At 42.4% G+C, this 27600-nt stretch overlaps 1 protein-coding gene across 2 annotated transcripts in view; it reads right to left on the bottom strand.

Moving 5' to 3' along the window:
• Positions 1 to 10237: 10237 nt before the first annotated feature.
• Positions 10238 to 27600, bottom strand: part of PDZRN3 (PDZ domain containing ring finger 3) — a 135923-nt gene continuing 118560 nt past the window's right edge. For both annotated transcript variants that reach the window (XM_051788636.1, XM_051788637.1), the window contains 7 exons: positions 25563 to 25816; positions 23269 to 23356; positions 16126 to 16224; positions 15187 to 15249; positions 14796 to 14897; positions 13586 to 13702; positions 10238 to 12656 (listed from right to left, as the gene is read on the bottom strand). In XM_051788636.1, coding sequence (XP_051644596.1) covers positions 11106 to 12656; positions 13586 to 13702; positions 14796 to 14897; positions 15187 to 15249; positions 16126 to 16224; positions 23269 to 23356; positions 25563 to 25816 — 2274 coding nt within the window. In that variant the 3' untranslated portion in view covers positions 10238 to 11105. The remainder of the gene's footprint in view (positions 12657 to 13585; positions 13703 to 14795; positions 14898 to 15186; positions 15250 to 16125; positions 16225 to 23268; positions 23357 to 25562; positions 25817 to 27600) is intronic.

Raw genomic sequence — 27600 nt, 5'->3', positions numbered from 1 at the left:
CCTTCAGCTATGGTTTGAAATAACTAGCAAGACATTCTAGATGAAATTCTGATCTGATTTTAGCTCTGCTGATTCTTGTAGTGCTGCCAGGCTCTGATAGCCATAGAGGGAGGAATCCTCATTTGCAGGGGCCTGATCAAAACTCACCTCTGAGTTTTGAACTAACTTCTAAGGACTCCCAGCCATTTCATACTCTGTATTAGTTTAAATTTCTGTTTACACACTGTATTTCTGAATATAAATTTACAAAGAGTACCAAAGCTCTTTCATCTCTCCCCCTTCAGAACTAGTCAATCAGCTGTTGGCAGAGACTTAGTTTTGCTGGGTTTTCCCAGCTTTCTGCAAATAATCCAGGCTAATCCTTAAATAGCCTAATTCTGTGTCAGAGCGTTTTAGGATTTATTTTAGTGTCTAATATTTCAAGCGACTACGGAACAAAATAAAACATCATTTAAAAAAAAAAGTCTTTATACAAATCTAATTGTATTTCTCCCCAAAGCAGCATCACATTTAACAGCTTTGGAACAAGTTTGATTTCTATTTCAAGTAAGGTTTATTCTTTATAAGCTGCTAAATGCTTGTAGTAGCTCAAAGAGAGGAACCAGAAGCAATTGCATTTCCCTTCTCCCTTTCTCCAGTGCATTTGTTGCTTCTTCACCTGAACCAATACCTTAAGGCTCTCTCTGACTGTGGGGTCCTTTTGTATTTGTCCTATTTGCATATGTCACCATGGTGTGATGGTTCAATCCTGGGACAAGCCCAAAATCCACATAACCCAGACTTTTCCCTCTAATTACACCATTTAGAAGATGCTTTTGAAAAGCACGGTGCAAACCAGTGCTGTAGCCTGGGTTAGCCCTCACAAGTTCTGGCAAGTAATGTTTTGGGAACTTCCTGAGCTGGCAGGTCTGCCTCCTCATGGGGACTGGCACTGAAGCTTCTCAGTAATGGTCATTGTTTGGGTGCAACAGCTGTTCTGCATTACTCAGGTTCTTTTTATTTTTTTTTTATGAAATGCTTTACCTTTTCTCAGAAGTGTCCTCTGAAACTTCTTAGGTTGCAACAGTGGCCAAGAATGGACACTCTTAATTCACCTCTGTGGAGGTCTACTTATGTGCCTCTCTGGCATGTACACTAAGGTGAACAGTGCTCTTCCTTAAAATACTTTTCTGTTGGAAAATTCTTCTTCTTCAAAATGGAAACTTCAGGCAAAAGATGAAAAACCTTCACTCTGAAGGTTTTAAGATTCAGGAAGGACTTCCCAGCTGAAGGGAGATGGTGAGAACACCTGTGAATAGCTGGCAAGGCTGAGATTTGGAACTCAGTGGCTGAGTTTGTTGTTGTCTCTTTCTATCCCTTATTTTACCCTCAGACTGTTTTCCATCCCGTGGAGATGAGAGCTTTACACTGAGCAAGACCAGAGCTGGTTTTACCTGTGCTGAAGGGTCCTCAGGACAGTGGTGTGATGCAGCTGGAGGGGGGGCTCCTCCTGCTGCTGCACTTTGGTGTCCAGGTCTCCTTTTCCTATTCTCACTCATTGCTGCAGAATTTGTATTTCAGTACCACCCTGAGGACAACATTTACTTTGAAAGAGAATAGAAGTGTCTTGGAGGAGATGAGACACCTTACAGTGTGTCCTGGCATGTGTGTTGATACCCCTGGGGGTCTGATGTGTCAGCAGTTCCCTCTTCCTTGCTCCTCTCAATACCAATCGGTCACAAAAGAGTGGAATTTTGTGGCCTGGTGAGGAGCCCACTGTGGTGATTCCCCAGCCTGGAGGTCTGTGTGTGTGAGGGCCTTTGTGTCAGTGTTTAAACAAGCACACACCCGTGGCCATGTGTGTGAGGGAGTTGAGTTGTGCAGGGAGGAGCAAACAGAGAGTGACCAGGGCACTGTGATCCTTGGCTGAATGAGACCATTACAGATGTTATATTCAGTGCTGGTGTTTTTTTAGCTGGTCACCTCCTGTCCTGGTTGAATTCCTCTTGGCATCTGACCACTGGCTGACAGTCTTGAGGATTTGCAGCAAGACCTCCCACAAGACTTCCATTCCTGAGAAACGACAAATTTCAGATTGGCCCAAGACAAGAATCACAAACTAAAATACAGGGCCCTTGAAAGGCTTGCAGTGACTGCCTTTTGCAATGTTCTCTTCTCACTATGGGTGCTCATTTCAAACCCTGTTTAGCCCTACCATGTGTTGTAGCTTCACTGGGCACTAAATTGCTTTGGAGCAGTTCTTCTACCCCTACAGAGAAGGGTAGTGCACCTCTGCCTGGGAATGGAGCATTCCCTTTTGCTTGCCACAGCCATTTATGTATCTGAAGACCACAAGAACATGAGGTCTGCCTGATGTATCAGTCTTCAAAGATAATGGACTCACACAGGAAAGTGCTGCCTCTGTGAGTTGCTGGAGTGAAGGCTCTTGATTTGGTCCAAATGGATTTAAAAATAATTTCTGGTACTTTTCCAGAGGAATGATATGCTTGGTCACTGAACTTGCAGCTCTGAGTTATGTTCCTCTTTATTTTTAACAAATGGTTGCTGTTCCCTGCACGGATCAACCAGGAAAGTGAGAGAGGAGTGAGAGAAGTTTGAGGGGTTGCTGGTAGAGTTAAAGTAAAGGGGGAATATTATGAAGTTCTTTGCTGGGGTCTGTTGCTGCTGTTTGTGGGTTGGCACACGGGTAACCTGACTTGGAAGCAGGTCTCCTCCTCCTCCAGAGGATGAAAATTTGAACTGCATTGTTAAGGCAACCTTGTTGCCTCAGATGTTGGCGATGACTTGAGGTTTAAAGCTGTGCTGGGAATACACAAGTCCTTTGGCAAGCACTTGTTATTTAGCAGAATTACTGCGTTTTGGGCTCGTGTGCCCCTGCTGATGGCACTAATCTCCATGTTAGGAGACAAAGTACCAGCTGTGCCTGGTCCTGTTTGTACTACTTTAGCCACACGGATGTTCATCCATTTAATTTGGAAATATTTCTCTGCACTCATCAACAGCCACATGCAGGCAAGTGAAATTGCCACATTTATTCTGATTTAGTTTTGAAAACGACAGATGCTGCATTACTGTAAAACATGGTGAAAGGGTTTTCTAGCTTTGGTTTTGTTCGTCATTTGTGTGAGTGTGTTTGATATATGAGCTATTAATTCTGATGAATGAAGCTACTTTTCTTCAGCAAGGTTGGCTCCTTCTCCTACAGCATCCAGTGAAGCTTCCACTGAGGGACTGCTGCTGTTTATGCTTAGACAAAGGACTTAGAAACTGTGTTGGGACTCAGGAAGGGGAACAGTTGGCACACGAGTGACTTACAAACACAGGCAGATGTGTTATGTGCTAGTTATTACTTTTTCTTAATAATGAGACTTTTTCCCCAGCCTGAATAATTCAAAGGCACAATTCTGTGGTGTGCACGCCCGAAGGCGCAGAACCTTCTCCATCCTCTGGGTGTGTGGGGTTTGTGCTGCTTCCACTGCAGGTATTTTAAGGGGATAAATACAAACCCATCTGCCAAATCTGGTGCCTCAAGTGTAAGCCTTGTACAACTGCTTCTCTTCTCCTTCAGGGCTGTGGTACAAATGTTTTGCAGCATGATGCCAGCCTCGTTCCCACTCCTTGACCTCATGGAACAGCTGTGCTTGGGGTCACCAGTGGGGACAGGGACTGTGCCACTGTGCTCCTCACCAGGGCCATGGGACCCAAAGGACTCTGTTCACACAGGCACTGCCCTGTCCCACACCCCAAGGACCACTTATGTCACTTTTCAAAAACCTGAGCTTCTGCCTTTGTTTGCATTGGGAGAGCTGGTACTTAAACAAGGTGCTTAATGAAAAATTTTGCAAGACCAGGACATGAGGGGCATGTTGTAGTGTCAGCAGAAAATGCTTGTGGAGGAGAAAGATTGAAACTATTAACCCCCTTTTTAGTGTCTGGTTCATTGTGCCTTTGGGATTTGCCTTAAAGCTGCATTCTGTGGCACCTTATTTATTTATATTGTGTTTAGCAATCCTTGCTAATGCTGTGTTTGAGCAGTGAATGGGGCGAGAGGATCTCCACAGTTCCCTTCCAGCCTCAATTATTCTGTAATGCAGATGCACAGAGATGCCTACAAAGACTTCTGGAAAGAATAAATGAAGCAGAACCTCTTGGCCTCATTGGAAAACACTGACACAGGAGAAAGCTCTGTGGTTGTATGTACAGAAAGGGCCAGTCTTTGCTTACTAGAGATAGGTTTGCATGACTTTGAGATGAAATACTGAAAAAGGCTCATCAGTTCACTACTAAATGGTCATTCAGTGCTTGCCTCTGCCTTGAGCTCAGTTTTTGGAGGGCAGTTTGTGGAGTGTCTTTGAACAAGAGTTCAAATGCAGTAGAGCAGAGAAGTGTTTCTGGAATAGCTTTGTAAAGTTGTTTTTGTGCTTTGTTACATTTGGAATCTGTGTTTGCTGAACCTTGTGGTGTACCTGGGTCGTGTTTCTTGTGAAAGTTACTTGGATGTGACCTCACTGCTTTTACCTGGGCTTACATCTCAAGTCCTAAGGACTAGATGTTGGACGCTCACATTTATTTGGAGTGAAACAGAAATTTTACAAACCTTGGGTGCCTTCCATTTGCAGCCTTTTGATTTACTTTTATTAAACAATTATAGCTGGATTTGCCTTTTGGGGAGTCTTTGTTTATGGCATTCTGAGCTAACAAAGCCCAGCTAAGCCGAAGGATGGATTATTGAAAAATCAAAGCTAGCTCTCCTAATTGGGACAATGGAGCCTCGCCACGACACCTGGGAGGCCCACGCTCCAATATGATAAAGTATTTTCTTTGAGAGAAGGTCACCAAAAGTTCACTTTTACAGAGAAGTTCTTATTCTCAGTTAATGGGGCTCCCCGTAGCATGGTCCTGCAGTTGCTTCACATAAAAAGGATGGATTGTCAAAGAAATTACCTTTAAAGTTCCTCCCCGGCAAACTGATTTGAAAGGACAGCCCAAGTGTTCTGTCCTGGCCAGCAGAGCAGTCCATGACCCAGCCACACAAGCTGTTGTGCCTCTTTGCACTTTTGCAGCTTAGGATTTGTCAGCAGTTTGATTGGGACCCCTTGTTTCTGGGCAAGCGCCATTCTTTGGGGTTGAGTTTTATAATAGAATCTTCCTGCCTGGGTTTTAGAGCAAGTCATTTAATCTTTTCATGCTGTGGAAATGAAGACATTTCCAGACCTCTGGGGATACAACGTGCTTCTCATATCATATGTGAGATGGGGTAGGTCCTTTTTTGGTCCTGAAGAACTAAAGACAAAATCAAAACACACAAGCAGAGTCAGACTTGGCGCTTGTTTTGTGTGTGTTACGTGTGTAATTTCCTGCACATGTAATTGATCCCCAGTCATAGCTGGGCCCAGGCCCAACTGTAGAAGTCTGTGGGGATTATTCTTTCTGATCCCTTTCTGACTTAGCTGACTCATTTTTCCCAGAGAGGGGAGAGATGGGAGTAGGGTGAGAGAAGTGTGTGACTTAAAATCAACATCATCTGCTGGCAGAAATAGGTATGGGCTGTTTGGGCTTGCTTTAACTTGATTATTCATAGAGGTGCTTGAAGAAAATTTTATAGAAATTAAGTTATCTTTTAAAAATTATTTTGATTTTGCATAGAAGGAAAAAATAAGAATATCAGCCCAAATGTTAATTTGGGCTTTGGCTCCAGTGGAGCTACACTGATTTTTTTTATGCTATTGGCATTGCACTTTTGCAAATTAGAACACTAATTGGAGCATTGTTACCAAGTCATTATTTTAATTATTAATTGATTAGATTAAATCTCCTCTAAGAAACATTGTGTCTCAGAAGATGACACAGTTTTTCATTGGAAACTGGTAGAACTTTGTTCCCATTTCAAACTTGCTCAGTAAAAAGCATTGCAAGTATGCTCTTGGATCCATGATCTTGATGTACTAATTAGACAATTCCCAATATTTAAATCTGATAGACTGAATTAAAAAGCCGCATGTCTGTTGTCTGTTCTACTGGATTAATTTGGAGGGGTGTTTCTACCTAGTTTTTAGAGTAGACAGTTGCATTTTTTATGCTATAGAAATGAGGATGTTTCTAAAGTTTTGGATGTTTAAAGATTCCAGCAAGAAGGTTTGGGACCCAGCTGAGAGGAGGAGTTGACCCAAGAACACTCTGAGCAGTGCATGATAAATGTGAATCTGCTTCATGGTCAGTCATGTAACAGCTGCAGAGTTCATTTTGCAGCATGAGCTCGGACACAGATCTCCTGGAGCTTCTGGAGGAGGGCACAGGTTGGGGTGGCAGTGAATTAGCAGGGCTGCAGGATGATTTTTTAAAAAGCAGTGACCTGACCATTAGAAGGTATCTGGGAAATGTGGTTAGTAGTAGAAAATCAAGTTGTACTCTGATGTGCAAAGCTGGGATGGCCCTTCCTTTTATATGCTTCACTAATACTGTTGAGGATAATTAACTATGTAAGTTAATAGACCATTTTCAACTCCTCTGGGACTGCTTGGAGTCTTTCAGATCACGTAAGTGGGCTCTGTGGCAGGCCTGTGTATTAAAGCCCTCACGCCCGAGTGTGAAATCAGCCCAGCCAGCCTTTATATGTGACCCCTCCTTAGTTTTTTCACTTCAGTCCCTCCATTACCATTAGTTTTTCCAGTGGCCAGTTTTGTGTTTCTGATGCCATAAACTGGGAGTGAGAAGATTTCCCCACAGAAACCCCTGAATTTGGTGCTACTTTATGCCATGACAGACACCTGGAGAAAAGGGGTGTTAATTCTGCGTGTTTGCATTTGAACAGTGAACACATCTCCATAAACCCTGTGTGGCTGAGGTGCTGCACTCATGCAGAAACCACCACTCTGCCAGCTGAACTCTGGCTGGGAGCTCACAGAAGCTGTTCTGATGAAACCCCAAGCAGAATCTTTGGTATTTTGTCACATTAAACAATTTACATTCAATAAACCCAGGGGCCTTGGGATGGACGTACAGCATCTGCTGTGTCAGTCTCTGCCTCACTTTTGTTTTTTGAGTTTTCTAATTAGTTTATATTCTAATAAATCCTTAATACAACAACTGCTTTAAAACAATTGAAAATAAAACAAAGAGAGGAATTTAAATTGCTTATGGCTTGCTTTGTATGGCTTGCAGGCATTTGAGCAATTTTGCTTACAAGTATCCGGTAACCTATTTCCAAAGGCCACTAGCAGATAATTATATTTGGTTAATTTACATACTTTCAGTTTATAATCCTAATTAGTTCTCCAACCAGCAGTCCCTAGGCAATATGTAGTCTTACCTCATTTTATTTGCCATCCCTACTGTGCAAGTTCTCTTAATTTACAAAAAAATGCTGTTAGGTTTGGTTCAGGGCTTTCCCATTTCAGAGCACATCCAACCCGGGTGATTCCATGCCGATTTAGACCCTATTTGCAAATAAGTATTTTACATTTTTATGGATTTTACATCTGGGAGACATTCTGCAGTTTAGGGAAGCTGACCCTGGTTTGACACAGAGCCTGTTTGCATCGCAGAGAATCAGGTCAAATTCTGCACCAACCTGTACCCAGAGTGTCCCACTGTCATCTCTGGTTTGATGCAGGGAAATGTGTAGGCAAAGGATAGGGACTGAGGTGTTGCTCTGTGAACAGGAGCAGGGATGGGTGTGGGACAGCAGGAATGACTAATGGCTGTGTGAGAGTTCTGGGGAGCTGCTCACAGGCACTGCTCAAACCTCTCAGGCTGCTTGGCAGCTGCTCGTTCCCCTTTTGTGTATTTAGGATCTCTCCCTGTTTACTTATTATTCTGGGATCAGTTTTCACCCAAGCTTGAGACTGTGCCCAGTAAAGTGACTGAGGAGGAAGGGAAAAGGAAGAGGATGGAAACGAATATTTATCCTTTCAGGTGACACTCTCTTTAGCTCCCATCAGGTTAAAATGAACTTCAAAGAACACGTGGAATGGAAGGAACACATCTCCCAGTGCTGGTCCCTGCAGGAGTCTGAGTATCTGAGGCTGAAGCTGGGTTTCCAGCTGGGAAAACCCACCACACTGTCCCACAGCTGGATGGTGCCCCAGGACCCCATGCCCAGGTGTGAGGAAGTTCTGCTGCTCTGCAGGGGTGTGTGGCACTGGTGGGTGGTGTGTGGGTTTGGGTAAAGCCTGTAATACCCCAGGAGACACAATCTCCACTGTTCCCTGGAGATTTCTTGCCTGAGATGTCCTGTGGACAACTGAAACAACTTCAGTGTTACCTTTTAAGCACTGGGGGATGGACTGCAATGTCATTTTTAGAAAGCTGTTGGATGAAATATTTCCTCTTAGGTATCCAAGGCTGCTTTGTGGTCAGATTCACTGGGCTGTAATGAGGCCAAGTTTGGACTAAACACAGTGGTCATTTCCAATGTATTCTTGCAGGCAGTAAAAGGACCCCAAATCTCCCTCTTCAACACCACATTAAGCACTTTGATAGGGCAAATGAAAAGTGTGATGATAACTGAAAAAGGAAAAGGAAGATCTGCAATTTGCAAAGCTTTTCTTCAGATTTCCAGGATAACTGATGGATTCTGTGAACTGATGCTAATTAATAAATCATAGTGTTGGAGGATAGAGGTGATTTTTAACTGTCCAAAAATAGCAACAACTGTTTAGGGAGGAAAAACTCAAAAGGTGTGAGAGTAATTCTTGGCCAATACTTTTATTTCAACATCTTAAAGAATGTAAATTTTATACTGTTGATGCTTTGGTGTAACTTCTGCACATCATACTTAAATTCCCAAATACGTTTCTGCTGTTACACACATTTATACAATGCTCAGCATTTATGTAACTGGTGCCATCAACTGTGAGGTTAATCCAAAGGAGACTGTTTTTATGAGGAACACCTTGATGATAATTATTTATTAGAACATTTCAAATCTTACTCCAGTATTTAGCGTAGATTTAGTATTTAAACCATCTAGGCTAAAGATGGTTTAACCATTCTTTCATGCCTGCTTTAAGGATTTTTATTCCACACTAATCAGAGCTCTGCCTGTGCTGCTGAGTCTGTGTGCTTTAGTATTTTGCTGTGACTCTCATGCCTGCAGTTGGGATGAACAGAACACAAACTCAGAGAAAAGCAGATTTGAGATAGAAAATGTCTTACACTGAAAGCAGTGTGTGTGCAAATCCTGTATTCTTCCCACTGTACCACTTGTGATGATAATGGCTGGTGTATGTCAGGTGAAATCCTGGCTCTAACAAAGTCAATACAAAAATCTTTCACAGGCTACAGTAGGACTAGCACTTTATCCCAGAGGAAAATAAAAGAGTTTGAAGATAAATTTGCAGAGGCTTATTGACATGAGTGCCAGATTACGTGGGCTGAAAGTGCATTTTCGGGTATGTAGAAGTTTACTGTGGAGTATGGCAGACACACATTCAATGGCAATTCAGTGCTAGCCCACAGAGGGAGGGGAAAAACCCCCAAACAAATCTGTTGTTTCCTTGTTGGCGACAGACAGAACAGGCACCAAGAAGCTGTTAATCTCTCCCCTTCTAACTTTTTACTTCTATCAGCAAGATTTTAATTTTTGTTTCGTATAGTTATGACAGAAGAGTCCAGAACAAAAACTTAGAAGGCTTTGGAAGCAAGTTTTCAAGGGAAAAGGGGATGGGGAATCTTGAAGCTATTCATGAGTCTACATCACCTGATCCAGCATGACATTCCAATTTATATCTGAATTCTTAATCAGAAAAAGAAAAAAAGAAGTGTGATACCTCTTTGACACCACTTTGTCTTTTTTCACCATCTCTTTTAATTTGTATATTTATTTGCTATAACTTATATATGCTTTAAATTATGTACTGTCTGTTTTTAATGCACACCCACACCAAAGTCTGTAGGTGGGTCTTATATACTGCTAACCAACCACAAACCACAGCAAATCAGGAGAGTAGAAGTCCTATTTCTTTCTTACAGTTCATCTTAAATACCTTGTGAGCTGAAGATAAGCATTGCTTGGTTCTGCTCTTGGTGGTCCTTGCACTTCTTCCTTGCCTCTTCCCTCCATCTCTTCTTCCCTCAAGAAAACCTTAATCCAAACTCCCCCCAAAGTCAGGATGCTGATTATTCCCTCAGGTTTGGCTCTACTGGGTGTCCAGGCATTTCTGCAGCATGGGAGCTACGCTGAGAAAGAATATTCTTGGCGGTGAAACCAGAAGGGAACAAAAAGAATTTAAAATAGTTTGAAATATAAAACAATAATTTATTTTACTTCATTTTACTTGTTAACGTTCGTAGCTAATGATGATTTCATGAAACTGCTTTTATAATTCAATACATTCAAATCTATAAAGCAAACAGTTACTACCATGGGCTTTTCAAATTCCACAAACTGTCGTATATAAACAAATTAGCTGTACATGCACATTTCTTCAATAGGTTGCAACATTTGCAAACATGCTTTAAAATCCTTTAAAGCTGCAGTATAGTGTACTTTGCCTCAGGCTTTTCAGATGAAACCTATATACTTTCTTCAGAAACCTTAAAAAGAAAAATGTTTAAATGTTGAGCATAACTCTAAAACCTGCTGTTTGATAAATGTTAAATATTACAACAGAATGACTCTGAGTTTAAACCTTGAGCTAAGTATTGATAAACAACACTGTGTAGAAGTGAACAACAGAAAAATAATATCACAAAATATGGTTTCAAAAAAAAAATACATAAGTGCAGTTGCTCTTGTGGGTTTCTTGCATTTTTTTTAGGTAAAGAGAAGCACGGGTACCTTTTAATATGAATATAGTTTAAGCAAATTACCTGTGTAAGTATGGTTAATACATTTCTGATATTTAAACACTTCATGTAAAAGGTAACAAGTAAAAAAGTACAATCAGTATTCCAAAAAGCACTGCTAATATTGCCTTTGAAGGAGATGGGCAAGCTTCCTCTCCACTTTATAATGGAGATCCCGGCACCCACAGTTGCAGAGTTCAGTATTTGAACTATAAACTGGTGACTGTATCTTATATACAAAAATCTTGCCACATTGAACGAGGCATTGATTCCTACCCCAATGGTAGTGTTTTATGTACATAATTTAGCACTGGTGATTATACAGTAGTCACTGACAGGAAGGAATTGTACACCCGTGTGCCGTCCGGTGACTTTGTTCCGTGGGTTAGCAGTTCTTGGATTGTCATCCAATTGTCAAATATTTTTTTATTCCTCTTCTTCATCATTTTTTTGTGGCTCAGTTCAATGATGTTCATCTCTTTCTTTTCTTCCGCACCTTGCTGCTCCTTTAAGCACTCTAACCTGCTCTGCATCATAAACTCACGCCTCCTCCTCTGCTCCTTCGCCTTCACCAAATGCTGCTTCCGCTCTTCCTTGCTCCAGTAACGGCCCATCTTCATCTCACTTATGGCATCATCATCAGTGGTCATCCCACTGCGCTCCTCCTTGATCTTTATGGCGCGTTCCCTCAGCAGCCTGTCCCTGACCGGCCTCTTGGTGATGTACCGGGTCCCGTCGCTCCTGACCTTCACTTTCCACTCCATCCTCGGCTCGCTCTGGCCCGAGCTGAAGTCTTTGCACATACTCACCAGGCTCATCTGGCTCTGGGCATACTCCACGGCGGATTTCTGCTGGATCAGCTGCATGTAGCTCTGATAGTGCTGGGCATGGGCAGGGATATGAGCGTGTTTATACGGAGAGTGGTGATACGGGGACGTGTAGGAGCCAGAAGGCTTCTGACCGTGTGTAGGGCTTTTGCTTCCATCACTGGCTTTTCTCTCCTTGCTCTCCAGCTGCTTGCCGAGGTCGGGATCTTTAGCAGAGGCATGGCATTTACCAGTGCTGGATTCGTGGCTCTCCGAGCCGGCAAACAAATTCTTTTGGGAGGCATTATGTGCCGCTGCCCCCTCGTTACCTTGACAGTTCATGCCTTCCGCAGTTCTGCGCAGGGAATTGTCGGGGGAGATCTCCAGCGTGAGGGGCGTGCTCCGGCAGCTCTCCCCGGTGTTGTAGGCGCTCGAGCTGTCCTTGTCAGACTTCTCCGGGAGCTCCGTGATGTCCGAGAGCTCGTGCCTGCGCACGTCGATGCTCGTGTTGTAGTTGCGGAAGCCGCTGTTGTGCAGCATCCAGGGCTCCCGGTACTGATCCTTCAGCTGCTGCATCTTGTGAGCCCTCACGATGTTCAGGCACTCCAGCTCGATGTTGCGCAGCTCCTCGTTCAGCATCTCCAGCTCCCTGTCCACGCTCTCCTGGTCGCTCTTGCTCATGTCCAGGGTGCTGTTGTGGTAGTAGAGGCTGTAAGGGTTGGCAGACTTCACCTGGCACTTCAGCTCCAGCAGCTCGCGGAACCGCTCGCACTCGTCCACGGGGATGCCGAGGAAGTCGACGTCTGTGCAGTCGGCCGAGATAAACGACTCGTTGCTGAACTGCATATCGCCGCTGCCCAGGGTGTCGTGGCTGTACGTCAGCTTCTTCTGGCTGCCCAGGGTGTTGGAGGACGTGGTGTGATCGTCCCCGTTGTTCTCCTGCTCGGAGCTCTCGTCGTTGCGGGTGCTGTCGTCCGTGCGCCCCACGCCGCTGTCCTTCTCGTGCTGGTTGGATAAAATAGTGGCTGTGTCCGTGGTACCTCCGTCCTCCTCGTGCTTCTTCTAACAACAAAACAGAAAGAGGAATTACTGCAAGGACACAAAATATTTCAGGGTGTTTATTTTTTAATCATTTTCTTAATCTGTCGCTTTTTATACTTTTTGCATCTTTATCTTGCATGGAAGGAATATTATTAAGAACTCATAGAAATGGTGACCAAGCCCACAGCCTGCTGTGGATGCCCCTTTCAGAGGAACCTGAGGTCTGTGTTTCAGTTATGTAGCAATGATGGCACAACACAAATTTTGAAATGTTTCTTCTCCCATTTAATTGCACAACAATATCCAGTTCCACAGCAGTGCCAAATTGAGAGCATGTCTCTTCACTAAATGTGGATGCCACAGAGGATGTAGAGTTTTAGAAAGGGTAGAAAAAACTCTAGACAAAAACTGAAAAACTGTTCAAGAACTGCTTTGATCATGGCACAACAATGGGGAATACAGGCCCAAATCTGTGGCCGTGCACAAGCTTTGCTATGTAAAACCTTTTTCTTTGCCTTTCTCCCCTCATGTAGATCTTACTTCAGTAATTTGCCTGAGTTCTCCATTTGGATTTTCAGGTTTTGGGAGGCAGGCTGTTCTCAGTCTGCATGCATATCAAACAGGAAATTCTAAACCCCAGCTCTCTGCCTGCTCTATCCACCACACACCCAGTACTTCTCTCAGTGACCACAGCGAGAACAGTGGATTTCTAAGAACTGTGACTGTGTTTTGTAAGGGGCAAAGCACAAAAGGTAACATTTTAAAACATTTTGCTCCCCAAGATGAAGTTGTGGATAGCCATGTAATACTCTGATTTTACATGAAGTCCTTTTGCCTTGATCTTGACTTAGTGTCACTTGAGACACGCCAAGTGTATTCAGCCAAGCTCAGTATTGGAATATTGAGTGCAGTGGGAAGTTTGACAGCACTGCACACCAGAAGGGCAGTACCTGCTGAAGCATGCTGGCAGTAAATTGCATTGCCTGGTGGTGCTGTTCCTCTAACATGTCCATGTGCAAGTCATCCAGAAAATCATTTCTGTCATCATCCATCCATCCTTCATCCAGCTATGTGAAAAGGGAGGGAAAAAACAAACCAATTGTTGTCAAAAGAATGAAGACTGACATAAATTAGATTTTTCTTTGTGGAAAGTGCCTGGGAAATCTCAGGGGATTCCTTCCTGTGACAGTGCTGCCGTGTCCTGGGAAGGAGCACACGTGTCCCTGTGCTAAGTGTGGGTATTGACTGTCCTACCTCCCCTCACAGCTGCCTCCATCTCCAACAGCATGGTTTTATCTTCAACAGCCCTTTACATGTGATAAAACTCCAGCTTCTTCATCCATGGAAATACTTCTAAGAGTTGGGGCTGTTTTGGTTTTTGCACAACTTGATTAGGATGTATAAAAACACTCTGAGCCCAAAGCTTGAACACACCACTTGTGAGGCAGCATCAAGGGCCAGAGGGAAAATCTGGCTGGGGTCTGTAGGACTTTTTTACTCCCATCCCCAATTATCTCTATGGGAGAGATCAGAAACTTCCAGGCTAACAGGACAGTGATGATCCTGACCCTGTGTCTCCAGGTGCACTGGCAAGGGCTGCTCCCACAGCACCAGGAGCAGAGACAGATCAAACAATAATGCTCCTGGCTGTTTGTTCAGCACCTTTGTTGTGCTAATCCCTGCTCTACAAAGGGACCTGGTTCAACCTTTTATTATAGCTGAGGAGGCTTCTTGACAGTGTTCAACTGCTTTAAGAGATGGTGTGCGCAGGGCTAAATAATAGGTGTTTTAATGAATGAATAATCGATGGCTGCAGGAGTTAGAGTTCAGGATGTTCTTCAAAACTGGGGCTTAAAACCATTCATAATACCTTGCACTGATGTTTGTAATAGCATTGCAGCACATATAAATCACTAAATGTCTTAGAAATTGAACTTTAATATAAAATATATACATATAAGTACCACGACTGCTGAATTCCATTATTTTAGACCATATATAAGTCCAGTCAAACTGGTCATGTATATACTATAATATGGTTTTAGATAGATTGGTAGACTTAGGTAGGTCAGAATTCTTTGAAAGAACTGCTTTCTACAAAATAGCAACTGTTTTAATTAAGACTCAAGTAGAGTGTTTTTTTTGTTGTTGCTACAGTACCTGAATTTCTGGTCTTGCCACAAGTAAGGAGATATTCTTGCTCTCCTCACTGCTCAGAAGTGCCACAGCTTCCTCTCGGTTCTGCACCTCTATGCCGTTGATCTTTGAAGGAAAAGAGCAACACCATGAGATATTCTCCCAGGGACACCTGTGTGCTGCTGGGATGAGCTTGGCAGAACTGCTGGGATCTGGACAGACCCCGGTGCTGCACGGGCTGGGCACAGCCCACGTGCACATCTCCAGCCTTGTGCAGACAAGTGTAGGGCAAGAGCGTTGGCTAGGACAGGAGATGCTGTTCCATCCCTCTGCATGGCACGTGCAGAGCCTTGTTATTGAGGGCAGGAACTGAATTATCCCGTGTCAGCAGGCCTGGAACCCTCCACACACGTACCTGAATAATGCGATCCCCTTCCCGGAGCCGCCCGTCCTTGGCAGCGATGCTGTTGGGATCGATCTACAAAACAAGGGAACTGTGAGTGCTCTGGAGGTTTGGGAGCTCAGGATTTGCTTCCCCAGTGTTGGTAACACGACTGATGGTGTAATCAGTGTGCCTGTCATTGCTGCTCCACCCGTGCTTGTCACATCTGCCCCAGTGACTACAGGACTTCTCCCTGCTCATGTCAGACAAAGTGAAATGCAAATTAAAATGATCAAGTCAATCCCAAAACGTTTCTGAGCATCCTGAGCCGCATCTTCAGGGAATGTAGGTTTATCAAATTTGCCTGGTATCGAGTTAACTCAAATTTTAACACTTTGCTTCACACAGTGCTCTGATTAGAACCAGTTTTTGCATACAGAACAGGAAGGATTATTTGCTAAGCGGGCCATTTTAATGGAAGATTTTAGATTTAGTTATGAGTTTCTTTCCCCAAACTGCTGCTATTAATTTTGTTAGAGATCTTTATGATAAAAAGTTGATGTATAAAATACTACTTATTTCATGGAAGGGAGCAGAGAGAGACAAATGGACCTCAAATATTTGCAAATGAGAGTGTGTGGATTTTTTTTTTTTTAATAATTTGTACTGATTCCGGAATAATTAAGAACAAAAACTAATAGAGGGAATATATTAAAAATACTTTGAAGGCATTATCTGAAATTGAATGCTGAGACTGTGTTGGGGGAAAATGAACACTAAATGTATATATAACCAAGTTTGACTTCAGTGGGTGCAGGACTTTGGAGAAAAGGAAAACAATTAGATTTCTTCAAATTACTGCACTCTGGCTGTTTTTTCTAACATGGTAAAAACAGAAGACAAATGTCTTAAATGCCCAACAATCAAGTTTAAAACACAAATTGTATCTTATGGAAATCAGCTCAATCTTACCTCACTCACATAAATCCCCATGTCATCTTCATCATCGGTCCTGTAACAGACAGTGAGGCCAAGCTTGTCCTGGCTGTTCACTCTATGTAAATCGACTTCCTGGGGTTTAAAAAAAGAGAGATAAAGGAAAATACACTGTCAGTGAGACACCAGTGACTGATGGAAGCAATTTTTCAAATACAATGAAAATATTTTGCTTAAGTGATATAGTGGATCTCTTTTCATTTCACTTGTAGACGAGGTTAACTTACTGAGCAAAACGGGATTATATGCAGACAATCAATACCTGGGGCATTTTTGACCCTTCAATCAATATAAAGTCATTTTGAAAATAGACCTTTTATTGATCTTAAGGAAGAAAAATTACCTATATTTCATGTCATGGTAAGACTTCAAAGGCTAAAATACTTATAAAGTATGATTTCAATATTTGTCACAGCTGATACATATTTCCTTATAAGCAGGGAAATTCTCTGGCTTTTCAGAGAAAAATATAATGCTCTATTACCTTAAACTGTATAATTTTCATAAGATGATCTAATAAGTTCTCAGAAATGTGACTGAAGATCAATATATTCTCAGCAAAGCATTTGGTATTGGTAACAGAAATATAATAAGCACTTCAGTATCTTTCAAGGGTTTGGTTTCAGCAGGTCATGGTGGTCTTGTTAGTCTTGGAGATGCTTAAGCATCTTAAAAATACGTGTTCTTCCTCTATGTTTCTTTTACCAGGGAGAATTCCTGAGGAGACAGCTGTGGGGCTGAAGGGAAAAAGTGGGACCAGGCATAGGGACAGAGACTGAGGAAGAGGAGGATCGAGGGCTGTCCCAGCCCCAGGACAGACCCTCCACCACGTGTTTGTGCTTGGACCCATTGCTCCAGTGGAAAAGTCCTGATAACACAACTCCCCATCCCTGCACATCTCTGTTGTGACCCACGCTGTGCCATTTGGAAGGGGCAAGACAATAAAACGAGCTGATGTGAATAATTTATCGGCGCGTCTGGATGACAGCTGCCAAGATCAGCAATCTCGTGTTATTTACTTGTCAACATGTGTAATTTCTCTCCTTTTTTTTTTTTTTCCCCTAAAGAAACGTAGCTGTAAATGTCAGCGACATTTCAGCTGGTATTTAAGTGGTTTCAATCAATAGTATCCATGGTGAACTGCTGCGCTTTTCCTCCCTCTTTTGTTACTTAAAGGTTTGAACACAATGCTTTAATAGTGGGGGTTTTTTTCAGATTTCTAAAGATTTCTAGAGAGGACATGGAGATTCTTCAGAAGAAAAGATGAGATCAAGTGGATTCAATTCGGGTCTCAGCTGATCCTTGGGAATGCCACTGCAGCCAAGGTGTTTATCCTGCACTTAATCACGGGGTGAACTGGGGATGAGGTGGGATTGGGTTTGTGGATTGGGCCTGATTCAGGTCTAGAATGATTCCCATGTTCCCTGCATACTTAACAAAAGTATCTCATGTCTTCAGGAATGTTTTTATATACTTTACTGATTCGAAAACATGGTAATGAAATGGTGGCAAGAAACTAGTGCTGCTCATTCTATTGCTTGTCATACTGGCAGTGAAAAAATATACATATAATGTTAACATTCCCCCCAAAACAAACAGAAAAATATGGTGACTTTGGCCATTATTTAAATAGATCCTGTGTAACCACAAACACTTGCCAGCACCTTTAGGAGTTGAAGGAAAACAAGGAGCAGGCTGTTTCATTTACTTGCCACCTATTTTGACTAAACAATAGGTGTTTTTCCAACAGTGTACAACTATAAAGGGTATCATAATTAAAAATAAAGTATGGATTTGCATTTAAAATGTACCCTCCGAGACACCACCTGTGATATACTGGAAGGTAATAAATCATCTGATAAATTAAATAATATATATATTTTAAAAGGAAAAGAGATAGTTGTTTAAAAACACACAAATAAAGAACAAAAAAAGCCAGAGCAAACAAAATATTTATAGAGCAGGTGTTTAGAACCTGAATTTTTATGAGTAATTAGTTGACAGACTTACTCTTGGGTAGAATCCCTCTAGTCCTTGGTGGGAATAGAGTAAGTGGGTTTGATGCTACCCAAACATGATAATTTTACAAATTCAAAGACAGGAACAGCTGCTTTCTACGGGTCTTTGTGTCAGTGAAGTTTTAATGCAATCATAAAAGTTTGAAATATTTGAGAGATAAAAGTGTGCAATTCCAGTTGGAGTTGAAGAATCAACACCAGGGTCTTCAAAGCAAAGGTTTTTTTTCTATATTCCGAGGTGAGTCTGTGTAATGCAGAGATACATGAAAAGGGGAGAACAGAAAACTGGCACCTACAAATACAGGTTTTATGGCAGCTTGTGTAAATGCATCAGGAAATGATTAAATGAGAGGAATTAATGTGGGCCTAGAGAACTTCGAAGGTGTGAGTTGATGTGTTTGCAACGCCACAGGACTTGCCAGTTCTTACTGTTCTGTCTCAAGGGCTGCATTTCTGGGCAGCTCAGGGGCCTGATCCTGCCAGCTGACAATGGTTCTGTGCTCCTGCTGCTGGACTGCTTCCAGAGCCTCTGCCAGGCACCGGATTAGTCTGGAGATGAAAGTGTATTTAGTGCTCAGCCGGGGCTCAGATACTATTGAAATGAACTGTATAAACCCCTCAGCCACCAGCCCCGCAGAAGGGAGACACTGAGGTTGTTCAACACCTGGTCTGGAACCGCAGAAACCAGCTGGAAGGCAACGGTGGAACCCACAAAGTGTGGGAATGTCAGGGCTGTGTTAATGTGATAAATGTAAGAATTTCATCTATGACAATTTTTACGCTCACAGATGATTCAACTCTGCTTCTTCAGATCAGGTAAAAGTGACATTTTGAGAGACGTTCCAGAGAAGGATTTGGATGCTCTTTCAAAATAGTTTGTGCAAGAGAACTGTCTGAAAGGTTATTGGCTCCTCATCAAATGTAGAGCCAAGGAGGGCTCAAAGAGCTGGTTGCTGAAATCCATATGGCATTTGCACGAAGACAAGATGAAATGAACGTGCCCTATGACATTATACCTGCAACTACTCATAATAATGAATTAGGAGCAAGTGATAATAGTAAATTAACCTCTATAAGCTCAGAAGATCCTTCATTTGCAAAGGATTATTGAATTATTATACTGCTGATTTAGAATTATGGCCTGCCTGCAAATTTATAAAAATCAAAGTCCTTTCTCTAACAAGACAGAAATGAGCAGTAGAAATCTGAAATGAGAGGACAGAGATGGGTAAAAAAAGTTCAAACATTGACAAAGCCTTACCCACAGCTTGCAGGGTAAGTACTCTGTCCCTTCCCTCTCCCTGTGAAATGTGGTAGGATTTTTTCTGTGCTGACCTCTGACATACCTGACCAGCAGGGCCCACTTTTTTGCTGTTCCATTAATAGGTTTCACAGAGAAAAGAATGTCAGGGAAATAAAGAACTATTTCCTTTTATACTGTGTGAGGCCTCATCACCACTTTTTAGCAACTGACCCTGGTACAGCAGGAGGAAAAATCTTGTTCTTGCTGTCTTGAACCTAAGAAAGGGATCTGTACACTTGGTATTTTCACATAAATGTGCTTTTCATCATGGGTAAAAAGCAAAAACCCCACTCTTCTGCTCTTCAGAGGAGAAAATTTTATAAACCACATTTTCTTTCCAAAATTCTTTGCCCTAGAGAAGGAGCAAAAATATCTCTGGAGATTTCTGTGCCCACTCAGCAATATGATGGTCATTCTCTGACAGACCACAGAGACTGGACCAGCTTTAGTCATCAGTGGTGCTGGGAAAGGCTAAAGAAAAGTGTTTCTCACCCTGATGAAAAGATGTTTGGGATAGTAGGATAACTTGAAGGATGCCCAGGCTCTCTGCCAAGCAGATGGGCAGTGGTCCATGATTTAGACCTTTCTCATGCAGTATGAGATATTAAGGCCAGGTTTAAGCCCTCCAGAGAACCAAGGAAGGACAGCCTTTCAGTACTGGCTTGTGAGCAAGCTGAAATGTTTCACCACTTTTGCATTTGTTCCAAACAAAGAACATACAAATATTTGCCTTAGAAAGTACAGCTGTGAAGCTTTTTAAACCTTTACATATTCAATCACTGCCTGAAGCAGGCCTGGGCTGCAGTCCTTTGTATTCAGAGACACAGCAATGCCTTGAGAAGCTCCTGATCTGTGCAACTCCCTGCAGAGAGGGAGTTTTCATAGAGGAAAAAATGTATTCACATAAAAGATGCTTTGAAATGCTTTACAACCAGGATGGAATAAAAATTGCAGAGTGCCTGTGATGGAGCCTACCAATTCCCACGTTCAGACAGTTACCTCCTCCCCTCCCCTGCAAACAGATTATTGGAGAAGTAAAAGAAAAATTTCAACCAAAGCAGCAAAGTATAGTGAAGGGGAGAGCTTGAGAACCTGGTACTCAGATTTTATTTATGGTTTCCTAAAAGCAGCAAAGTATTAATTTCAGATTTTGAAGCACAGGTTCGGTCGCTTGGTGTGTTCATTTTTTGGCTGATCAGCTGTTGTGGTTTCATGCTGGGAACACTGGGAGCTGTGCACCGGGTGGGCAAAAAGCTCTTTGAATGAATCTGTGGTCCTCCTTCAGCCTTTTGACATGAGCACATCATGTCTGTCCAAGGCTGAGTGAGAGCATCAAAAGGAGATATCTCAGCAGTTACCAAACATTTCGTGTTTTCATCTTCAAGCTCTACTGAGTCTCAACCAACCACTCAGCCGAGTTCAGTTCTCTACTTGGAAAGAAGGAAGACCTACATACAAGTTGCATATTGGAAAGGGTGAAGACAGAAAGTCAAAAGGGAGGGAACAAGGCCCTTTTTGATGTAGAATGTTCTCCTTTGTAATGTGAGAAAGTTACACTGAGAGAGCCTTGGCTTGGGCTGTGTCTGACAGCTGGCCAGACTTGTTTGAATAAACATATTAATGCATAACACTGCTGGGGAATCCTGGAGTGACATTATTCTTCCTTTATGAGCCTGAAATGACTTCTAGCTGGGCCTCCGTGAAGAATGAATGTACTTTTAATTTATAATAAAACAGGAGTTCAGGATTTAGTCCCTCTTTACTTGTGGCATGTAAACTTCTAAAGAAAAGAAAGGGTATTTATTTATTTTTGTAATAAGGAATATATGGCAGTTACCTCTGAGTCATCAATTTTAAGATAAATGTTGAGAGAGAAAACCAAGAATACAATTTTGGCATCTCAGCAGTACTGCCAACATAAATTCCTTCCTATGGATATTTACATTAGAAGCTTGTTGTGAACTTGGGTATTTCACCTTTTTTGTCTTGTTTACTTGTTACAAATCACTAACCAGTCAGCTACAGACCATAAAAGTTTAGATGAGGAGCTTCTGATTTAAATTCAAAGCACATTTTATGGACAGAGAAACCCAGAAGTCTGACTTGATGGCTTTCTTACTTTCGACATTCCTGCTGCAGTCAATGAAACAGTGCCTTTGTGGTCTTTTAAAACATATCTATCAAAAGGCAAACAAAAAAGCAACCAGCCAGTTGAGTCCCTGTTAGCACTTTGACCTTACCATTGATCATAGTCTTTATAATTTGAACAGGAATCTTTAGTGGTTTTTAAGAAATACTATTAGGGTACAGAGACTTTTCTAATGTTCATCTCCCTGTGTTACTGAGCTGATCACCTTTTGCCATCAAGTACTATATCAATGTCAAAATTATTAATGTTGTGGTTTAAGGCATATTAACGTTTGGCTACTGGAGTGTGTGTTTTTAAACTGTTTTCAGCTCAACTGGTTGACCTTTTAATGGAAGCAATATAACTTATCCACAATATTAGATTTCTTAAAAAATAGATTTTGGAAAGATACTGGTAGAAAACACTGATTTGTTCTACATTTTCCTTTAAGACTCAAATCTATACTGTATTTGTTTTTATATAAGAGAAAAAAAGGCCCTTGTTTGAAAAGTGAGGCCTTGAAGTCTGCAAAGTAGCATTTGTTTTACTGGCACTTTGATTTCACCCTGCCTTTGATTTAGGTTTGTATACAGAGATGAATTGCTACCAGATCTGCAGAATCTGAAAACAGCTTGCAAACTTTTTTATGGGGTTTTAGTCCTTGATCCTGCAAACACTTTTACAGGAGGGAACAACTTCGTGCTCATAGAACGACTGAACTCTGCTCTCACTGAAGCTGCTGATAAATCCACCCCTGATTTGAACAGAGCTACAGGCAGGTCAGCATTGCCTGCTTTGACAAATAGGTGTTAGCAGGACCAGGATCTAAGAAATCAGAAGTGCAAGCCAGCTAAGGGTAAACTATTCACTTGATATCTTGGATAGATTAGCTGGGTCAGACATAGCTGGCAGTGTTTATAAGTATTGGGATATTTTACTGCTATTTATTGCAAATGATTAAAAACACTTCACTGGGTCAGTACTGCTTAAGTATCTTGCAGAACTACGGCCCACAATTTATGTGCTGTGCTCTGAATGGCTGGGAGCAAGTTATTTAAGCATGAGAAAACTGAAGATGAACTTCTGATGGGATATACAAGTGCTAAAAGCAAAAGTGACTTTTAAAGACTTGGCAGGAAAATGGACTTGCATACTTTAGTGACTGGTTCAACTTTTATTATCTGTAATTTCATATATATACATATGTCACTTTTAAGTAATGAAAAAGGGAGGGACAGCTTAGTATAGTGGCAAATCTATCCTGGTCTTGTCTTGTAAACTTAGCATACTTCTAAACTGTATGATCAAGAACATCTGTTTCTCAGCTGGGGAATATTTAAGAGAAACTCACACATTTTTGCTGTGGTTATGTGGAACAGGCCCTGCCACTCAGCAGAGTCTTTCAGAAAGCCTAAATCAGCACAGTTACACGGAATTTAATTAATGGAATCAATGACTTCATTATTTATGGTAATTTGTTGGCTGAAGATCATCAGTCCCTGGCTCACAGTTCAATGAACTGCTAAAGGTACCAGCAAGGTTTGCAGCTGCAAAGTCACCGGTGAGCAATGTTACCCCAAATATCTGCTTTGAAATGTCTTTTCACTTTATGTGCAATACAAGGACCAAGACGTGCACATGCTAAACTATCAGTAAATCAGAGCAAGTACCTCTAATTCCAGCTCATCCCGGTCCATTTCTTGATGAATTCCTCCCATGTAGTCGTTTGGATCATAGTATTCATGCACTGATGGATGGCTGGAAAAAAAAAAAAGGTATGTTTAGGGACAGCACTCAGTGCTTTAATGAGCATGTTAATGCATTCCAAGCTTGTAAGGAGCAATCATGACCATGATGGACTAATCACCACACCAAGGAGTTGCATGTGCTTAATTCTAAATGCTACACCATCTAGACCACTAAGTGTTTTAAACAAAAATTATATGTATTGCAAGAGGACAGCCTGCTGCTTTTTACAGCTTCAGCTCTCCCACACTTTCACTGTCTATACTTTGGAAGTTCAAGCAGTGTGATGCTCTTGTGATCACTGTTTTCTGTGCTGGGATTCTTTTCTGTAGTGAAAGTAAACTCCCTTTAATTCTCTGTTAACTAGATACATCCCTGAGGCTATTTGTGTAACAGCATCTGCTAATTGGCTAAAATACCCAACTTGTTAGAGGCAGGGTAGATTAATCTGGATGGGATTTGGAGAAGTTAGAGGAAGCATTAGGAAAAATGACTGTTTGCTTGCGCATGCTGGGTGACAGGATACTGGAACAGCTGCCTGCCTGCTCTCACATGTCGGGACAGCCACGAGATGGGCTGTGTGGGGAAGACCAACATCTCCAGCTCTGAGTAAGGATGCTGCTGATGCCAGGAGTTTGTATCTGTCTCATGATTAAGGAGCATTATGAAGTTGATAGGGCTGAGCTGGAAGAATGCAGGCACGTTGCAACCTAAATCATAGAATTACAGTTTGGTTTGGCTTGAAAGGGACGTTAAAGATCATCTACTTTCAACCCCCATGCCATAGGCAGGGACACACACCTTCCACTAGACCAGACTGCTCAAAGCCCCATCCAACCTGGCCTTGAACACTTTCAGGGATGGGCATCCACCACTTCTTTGGGAAACCTGTTTCATGGCTTCACTGCCCTCACAGGGAAGAATTTAATCCTAAATGATTCATCAGGAATTAATATTTGCCGTTTTCCTAATGTAACTGGTTTTGAAGTTGGCAAGTTGCAGGTACCGAAAATCCCTCTCGCAGATGTGGTTGGGGATGTGCAGGGTCAGGGCTCTAAGAATAATCACTGTCCTCTGCACAGTGCTCTTAAGCCCTGCTGTTTCTTCGCTGCAAGAAAGCTCAAATACAGGCTTTTGTCAAATATTTCCACTAAATGGTGCTGCTGTGCTTGGATTTTCAATGGGCTGGGAACAGGTGGCCATGCAGGAATATCTGCTGGAACCATCTTTCAAGTATCAGCAGAGTCACGAAAGGAACAGACACTGCACACAGAATCCCAGTTCCTGCCTGAATGTGGGAATGTTAACATGCCATGAAAGTCACTGAGGAGCAGCACAGCATCAGTGCCTGTTTGTAGCCAAACCCTATTTCCTAGGAGTGCTGACAGGGATGTCTAGAGAGGTGCACTGGGGTGGTGTGTGTGTGTATTGATGGATAATTCCCCTCCCAGAGTGGTCCTGCACACCAGTCCTGCCTCTCACTGTGTGCAGGATCACCCCAAAGCCAGGTACGGCTGTGCCTCGACCACATCAGCCTCTGACACACAGCAACTGAGACAGTCAGAAGCCTTTCTGTCCCTTGTTCCCTGTGGAGATGCGTGGCAGGATGACAGGCAATTTGCAGGGGTTCCTTGGGGAGCTGTTTTCCTCTCGAACAGCATGTGAGGGCGGGGGGCGTGTGCGCCAGGAGATAATTGTCATTTGTATTTGTAAGTACAAAAGCATCAAATTACCATTAACAATAATTAAAATTTGATTCTAAAACATCCTTGACAACACTGGTAAGTAATTTTAGCCCTAGAAAACAACTTATTTGAGTAACAGCGCTGCAGGGTTATAATAAAGTAATTAATACGCTGGAACAGAATGTAGCGGCTCTTAGCATTACACAATTTATGGCAGCCATAAAAAATAAAGTTAAAACATAAGCAACCCAAAGAGGCAGTGAGAGGAATTACAAAATGCAATAACTTTATCCATCAAATGCCAGCAAAAAAAATGAGCTTTATGAGGCCATGTTGTGACTCAGTGGCATTACTCATGTGAGTAATGGCTTGCTAATGTGAAGGAAAAATGAAAATGCTGTGAGTTATGGCCGAATGGTTGTATGGATCCTGGCTGCTCCTGGGAGCACACGTTCACCAGCAAGTGAAGGTGAGTTTGTGAACTATACTAAGGAACACAAGGATTTTTCAAGGGCTTCACAACTGTGACTTACTCTTCAGGCAGGAGGTACGGGTCCAGCACGGAGACGGGAGGGGTGGGAGAGCCCATCTTGCTCAGAGCCATGATGTGTTCGAAGGTGATGTCTGTCTGGGTGCCCACATCCACCAGCTGCGAGTCATGAGCAGGAGGGAAGGCCTTGGAGCGCGGGGTCCTCCTCAGCACCTGCACCACGATGGGCTCCTTGGCTGTTTTGAAAGCCTCCACCGCCTGCTCGTGCGTGGCCTTGGACAAATCCTTCCCATTGACCTGCAGGAGAGAGGCACCGTCAGCGAGTGCAGGATGCCCTTGTTGGCTTGGGCTGCTTATCTACAAGTCTCAGCTTCCAACTCAAGGTATCTGCAGCCAGTGCTAAGAATGATTTCTGCACTGTTGTGCATCTCTCATTTTCCCCTTCCACTACAGTAACTTTACAAATCCTCTGCTCTGTTTTTTGTTTTGATAAGATTTTACCAGGCCTGCTCTTTGACCTGAATTACAAACCAGCATCCCATTTGTTTCTTGCAGATTAGAAATCCCTCAGCCCTTGTTCAAATAGAACAAGTTATTAATTCTCCTGTAATTTTTCTAGTTTTTGTTGGTTTTTTTTTTTTTTAGTCTTGTAACCTTTTTGCTGAACGGAACTGAAATTACAATACTATGTTTTTGTGTCTGATAAACAATTGTTCAGATGAAAGACGATGGTGGTACTCAGTCACTGCAATAAAAACCCTCTATTTTAGGGTAGTGAACAGAAATAATACTAAACATGCCAGGCCTTGGAAGATGGGGGTCTGAGAAGAAAATCAGGACACAGGTCCCTCCCATCCCAAAGGAGTAGTGAATCTTTTGTTCACAGGAGCAAACCCAAAATGAGACATTCAGTTCCACAAACAGATTCAAAACTTTGGCAATCAGAGGTGTCATTCCTGATCCAGAGAGAGGCCTTGAGCCCTCCCAGATCACTGTGGCTTTGCATTTAGCTCACACTTCCTTCCTTCCTTGCATGGTTTCTAATGAATCCTTCCCTAAGTCTACCAGGGGCAGTGAAAGAGATGAGCTCATATTTGTCACAGTTTTTACAAAGCTGCCAAACCACAATTCTCATTTTGAGTTTTGGTTTGTGAGAAATTTTAATGTTTCTGTGTCTCTCTGACTGCAAGATTTGTAATTTTAAGAGAGCTAAACACAATGAACAGTGCAGAACAAACTCCAAAAGGAGTTCAGTCCTGTGTTTAAAGGACTGAATATATGTTTACTTCTTGCTGCTTCCAGCCTTAAATGGAGATCTGGTTTGTTTGTTGAGAAATCTGAAAATCCAAAAACTCTATGGGTTTACATGCAAAAAAATATGTTACAGACATGGTGGGAACCACTGGTAACTCTAGTTTTTATCTCTTCTAACCTGAAAACTGTTGGCAATTTAATACAGATGGAAAAAAATAATAAAACCAAACAATTACAGAGAAGCTGCCCAGAGTAACTTGTTTGTGCAAGCTGATAGTGAAATTACAATCCTAGAGCATCATGCTATGGTGGATCTGTTACCATGTTCTTTGGACTGGGACAAGTGTTGGCTGGCACAGAGATAAACTGCAATCTGAGATGCTACTGGCACTGACAGTGAGAGCCCCTGTGGTATCAGTTCTTCTCATCAATTCTTTATTTCACATCATTCATCCCTGGGAGGGTGGGGAGGCCCTGGCACAGGTTGCCCAGAGAAGCTGTGGCTGCCCCATCCCTGGGAGTGTCCAAGGCCAGGTTGGACGGGGCTTGGAGCAACCTGGGCTGGTGGAAGGTGTCCCTGCCCAGGGCAGGGGGTGGGATGAGATGGTCTTTAATGTCCCTTCAACCCAAACCATTCTGTGATCAAGGACCATACTTTGCCTATATATCTTTATGAATGATGCCTTACACTGTACTCTTCCCAGTGAGACACTGTGTACTTGATAATCTGTATTACTGTATCCATAACCACCGGTGTGAGTCTCACAGTGGCAATGATTGCTTTCTGCACAGAAAAGTAACATATTTTTTCCAAGGCATAAAAATAA

This window comes from Manacus candei, unplaced genomic scaffold (genome assembly GCF_025592945.1).
Source record: "Manacus candei isolate 608988 ecotype Guabito, Panama unplaced genomic scaffold, ASM2559294v1 h1tg000025l, whole genome shotgun sequence".
Lineage (NCBI taxonomy): Eukaryota > Metazoa > Chordata > Aves > Passeriformes > Pipridae > Manacus > Manacus candei.
Note: the sequence above shows the minus strand (reverse complement) of the source record. Positions and strands in the feature narration are given on the sequence as shown.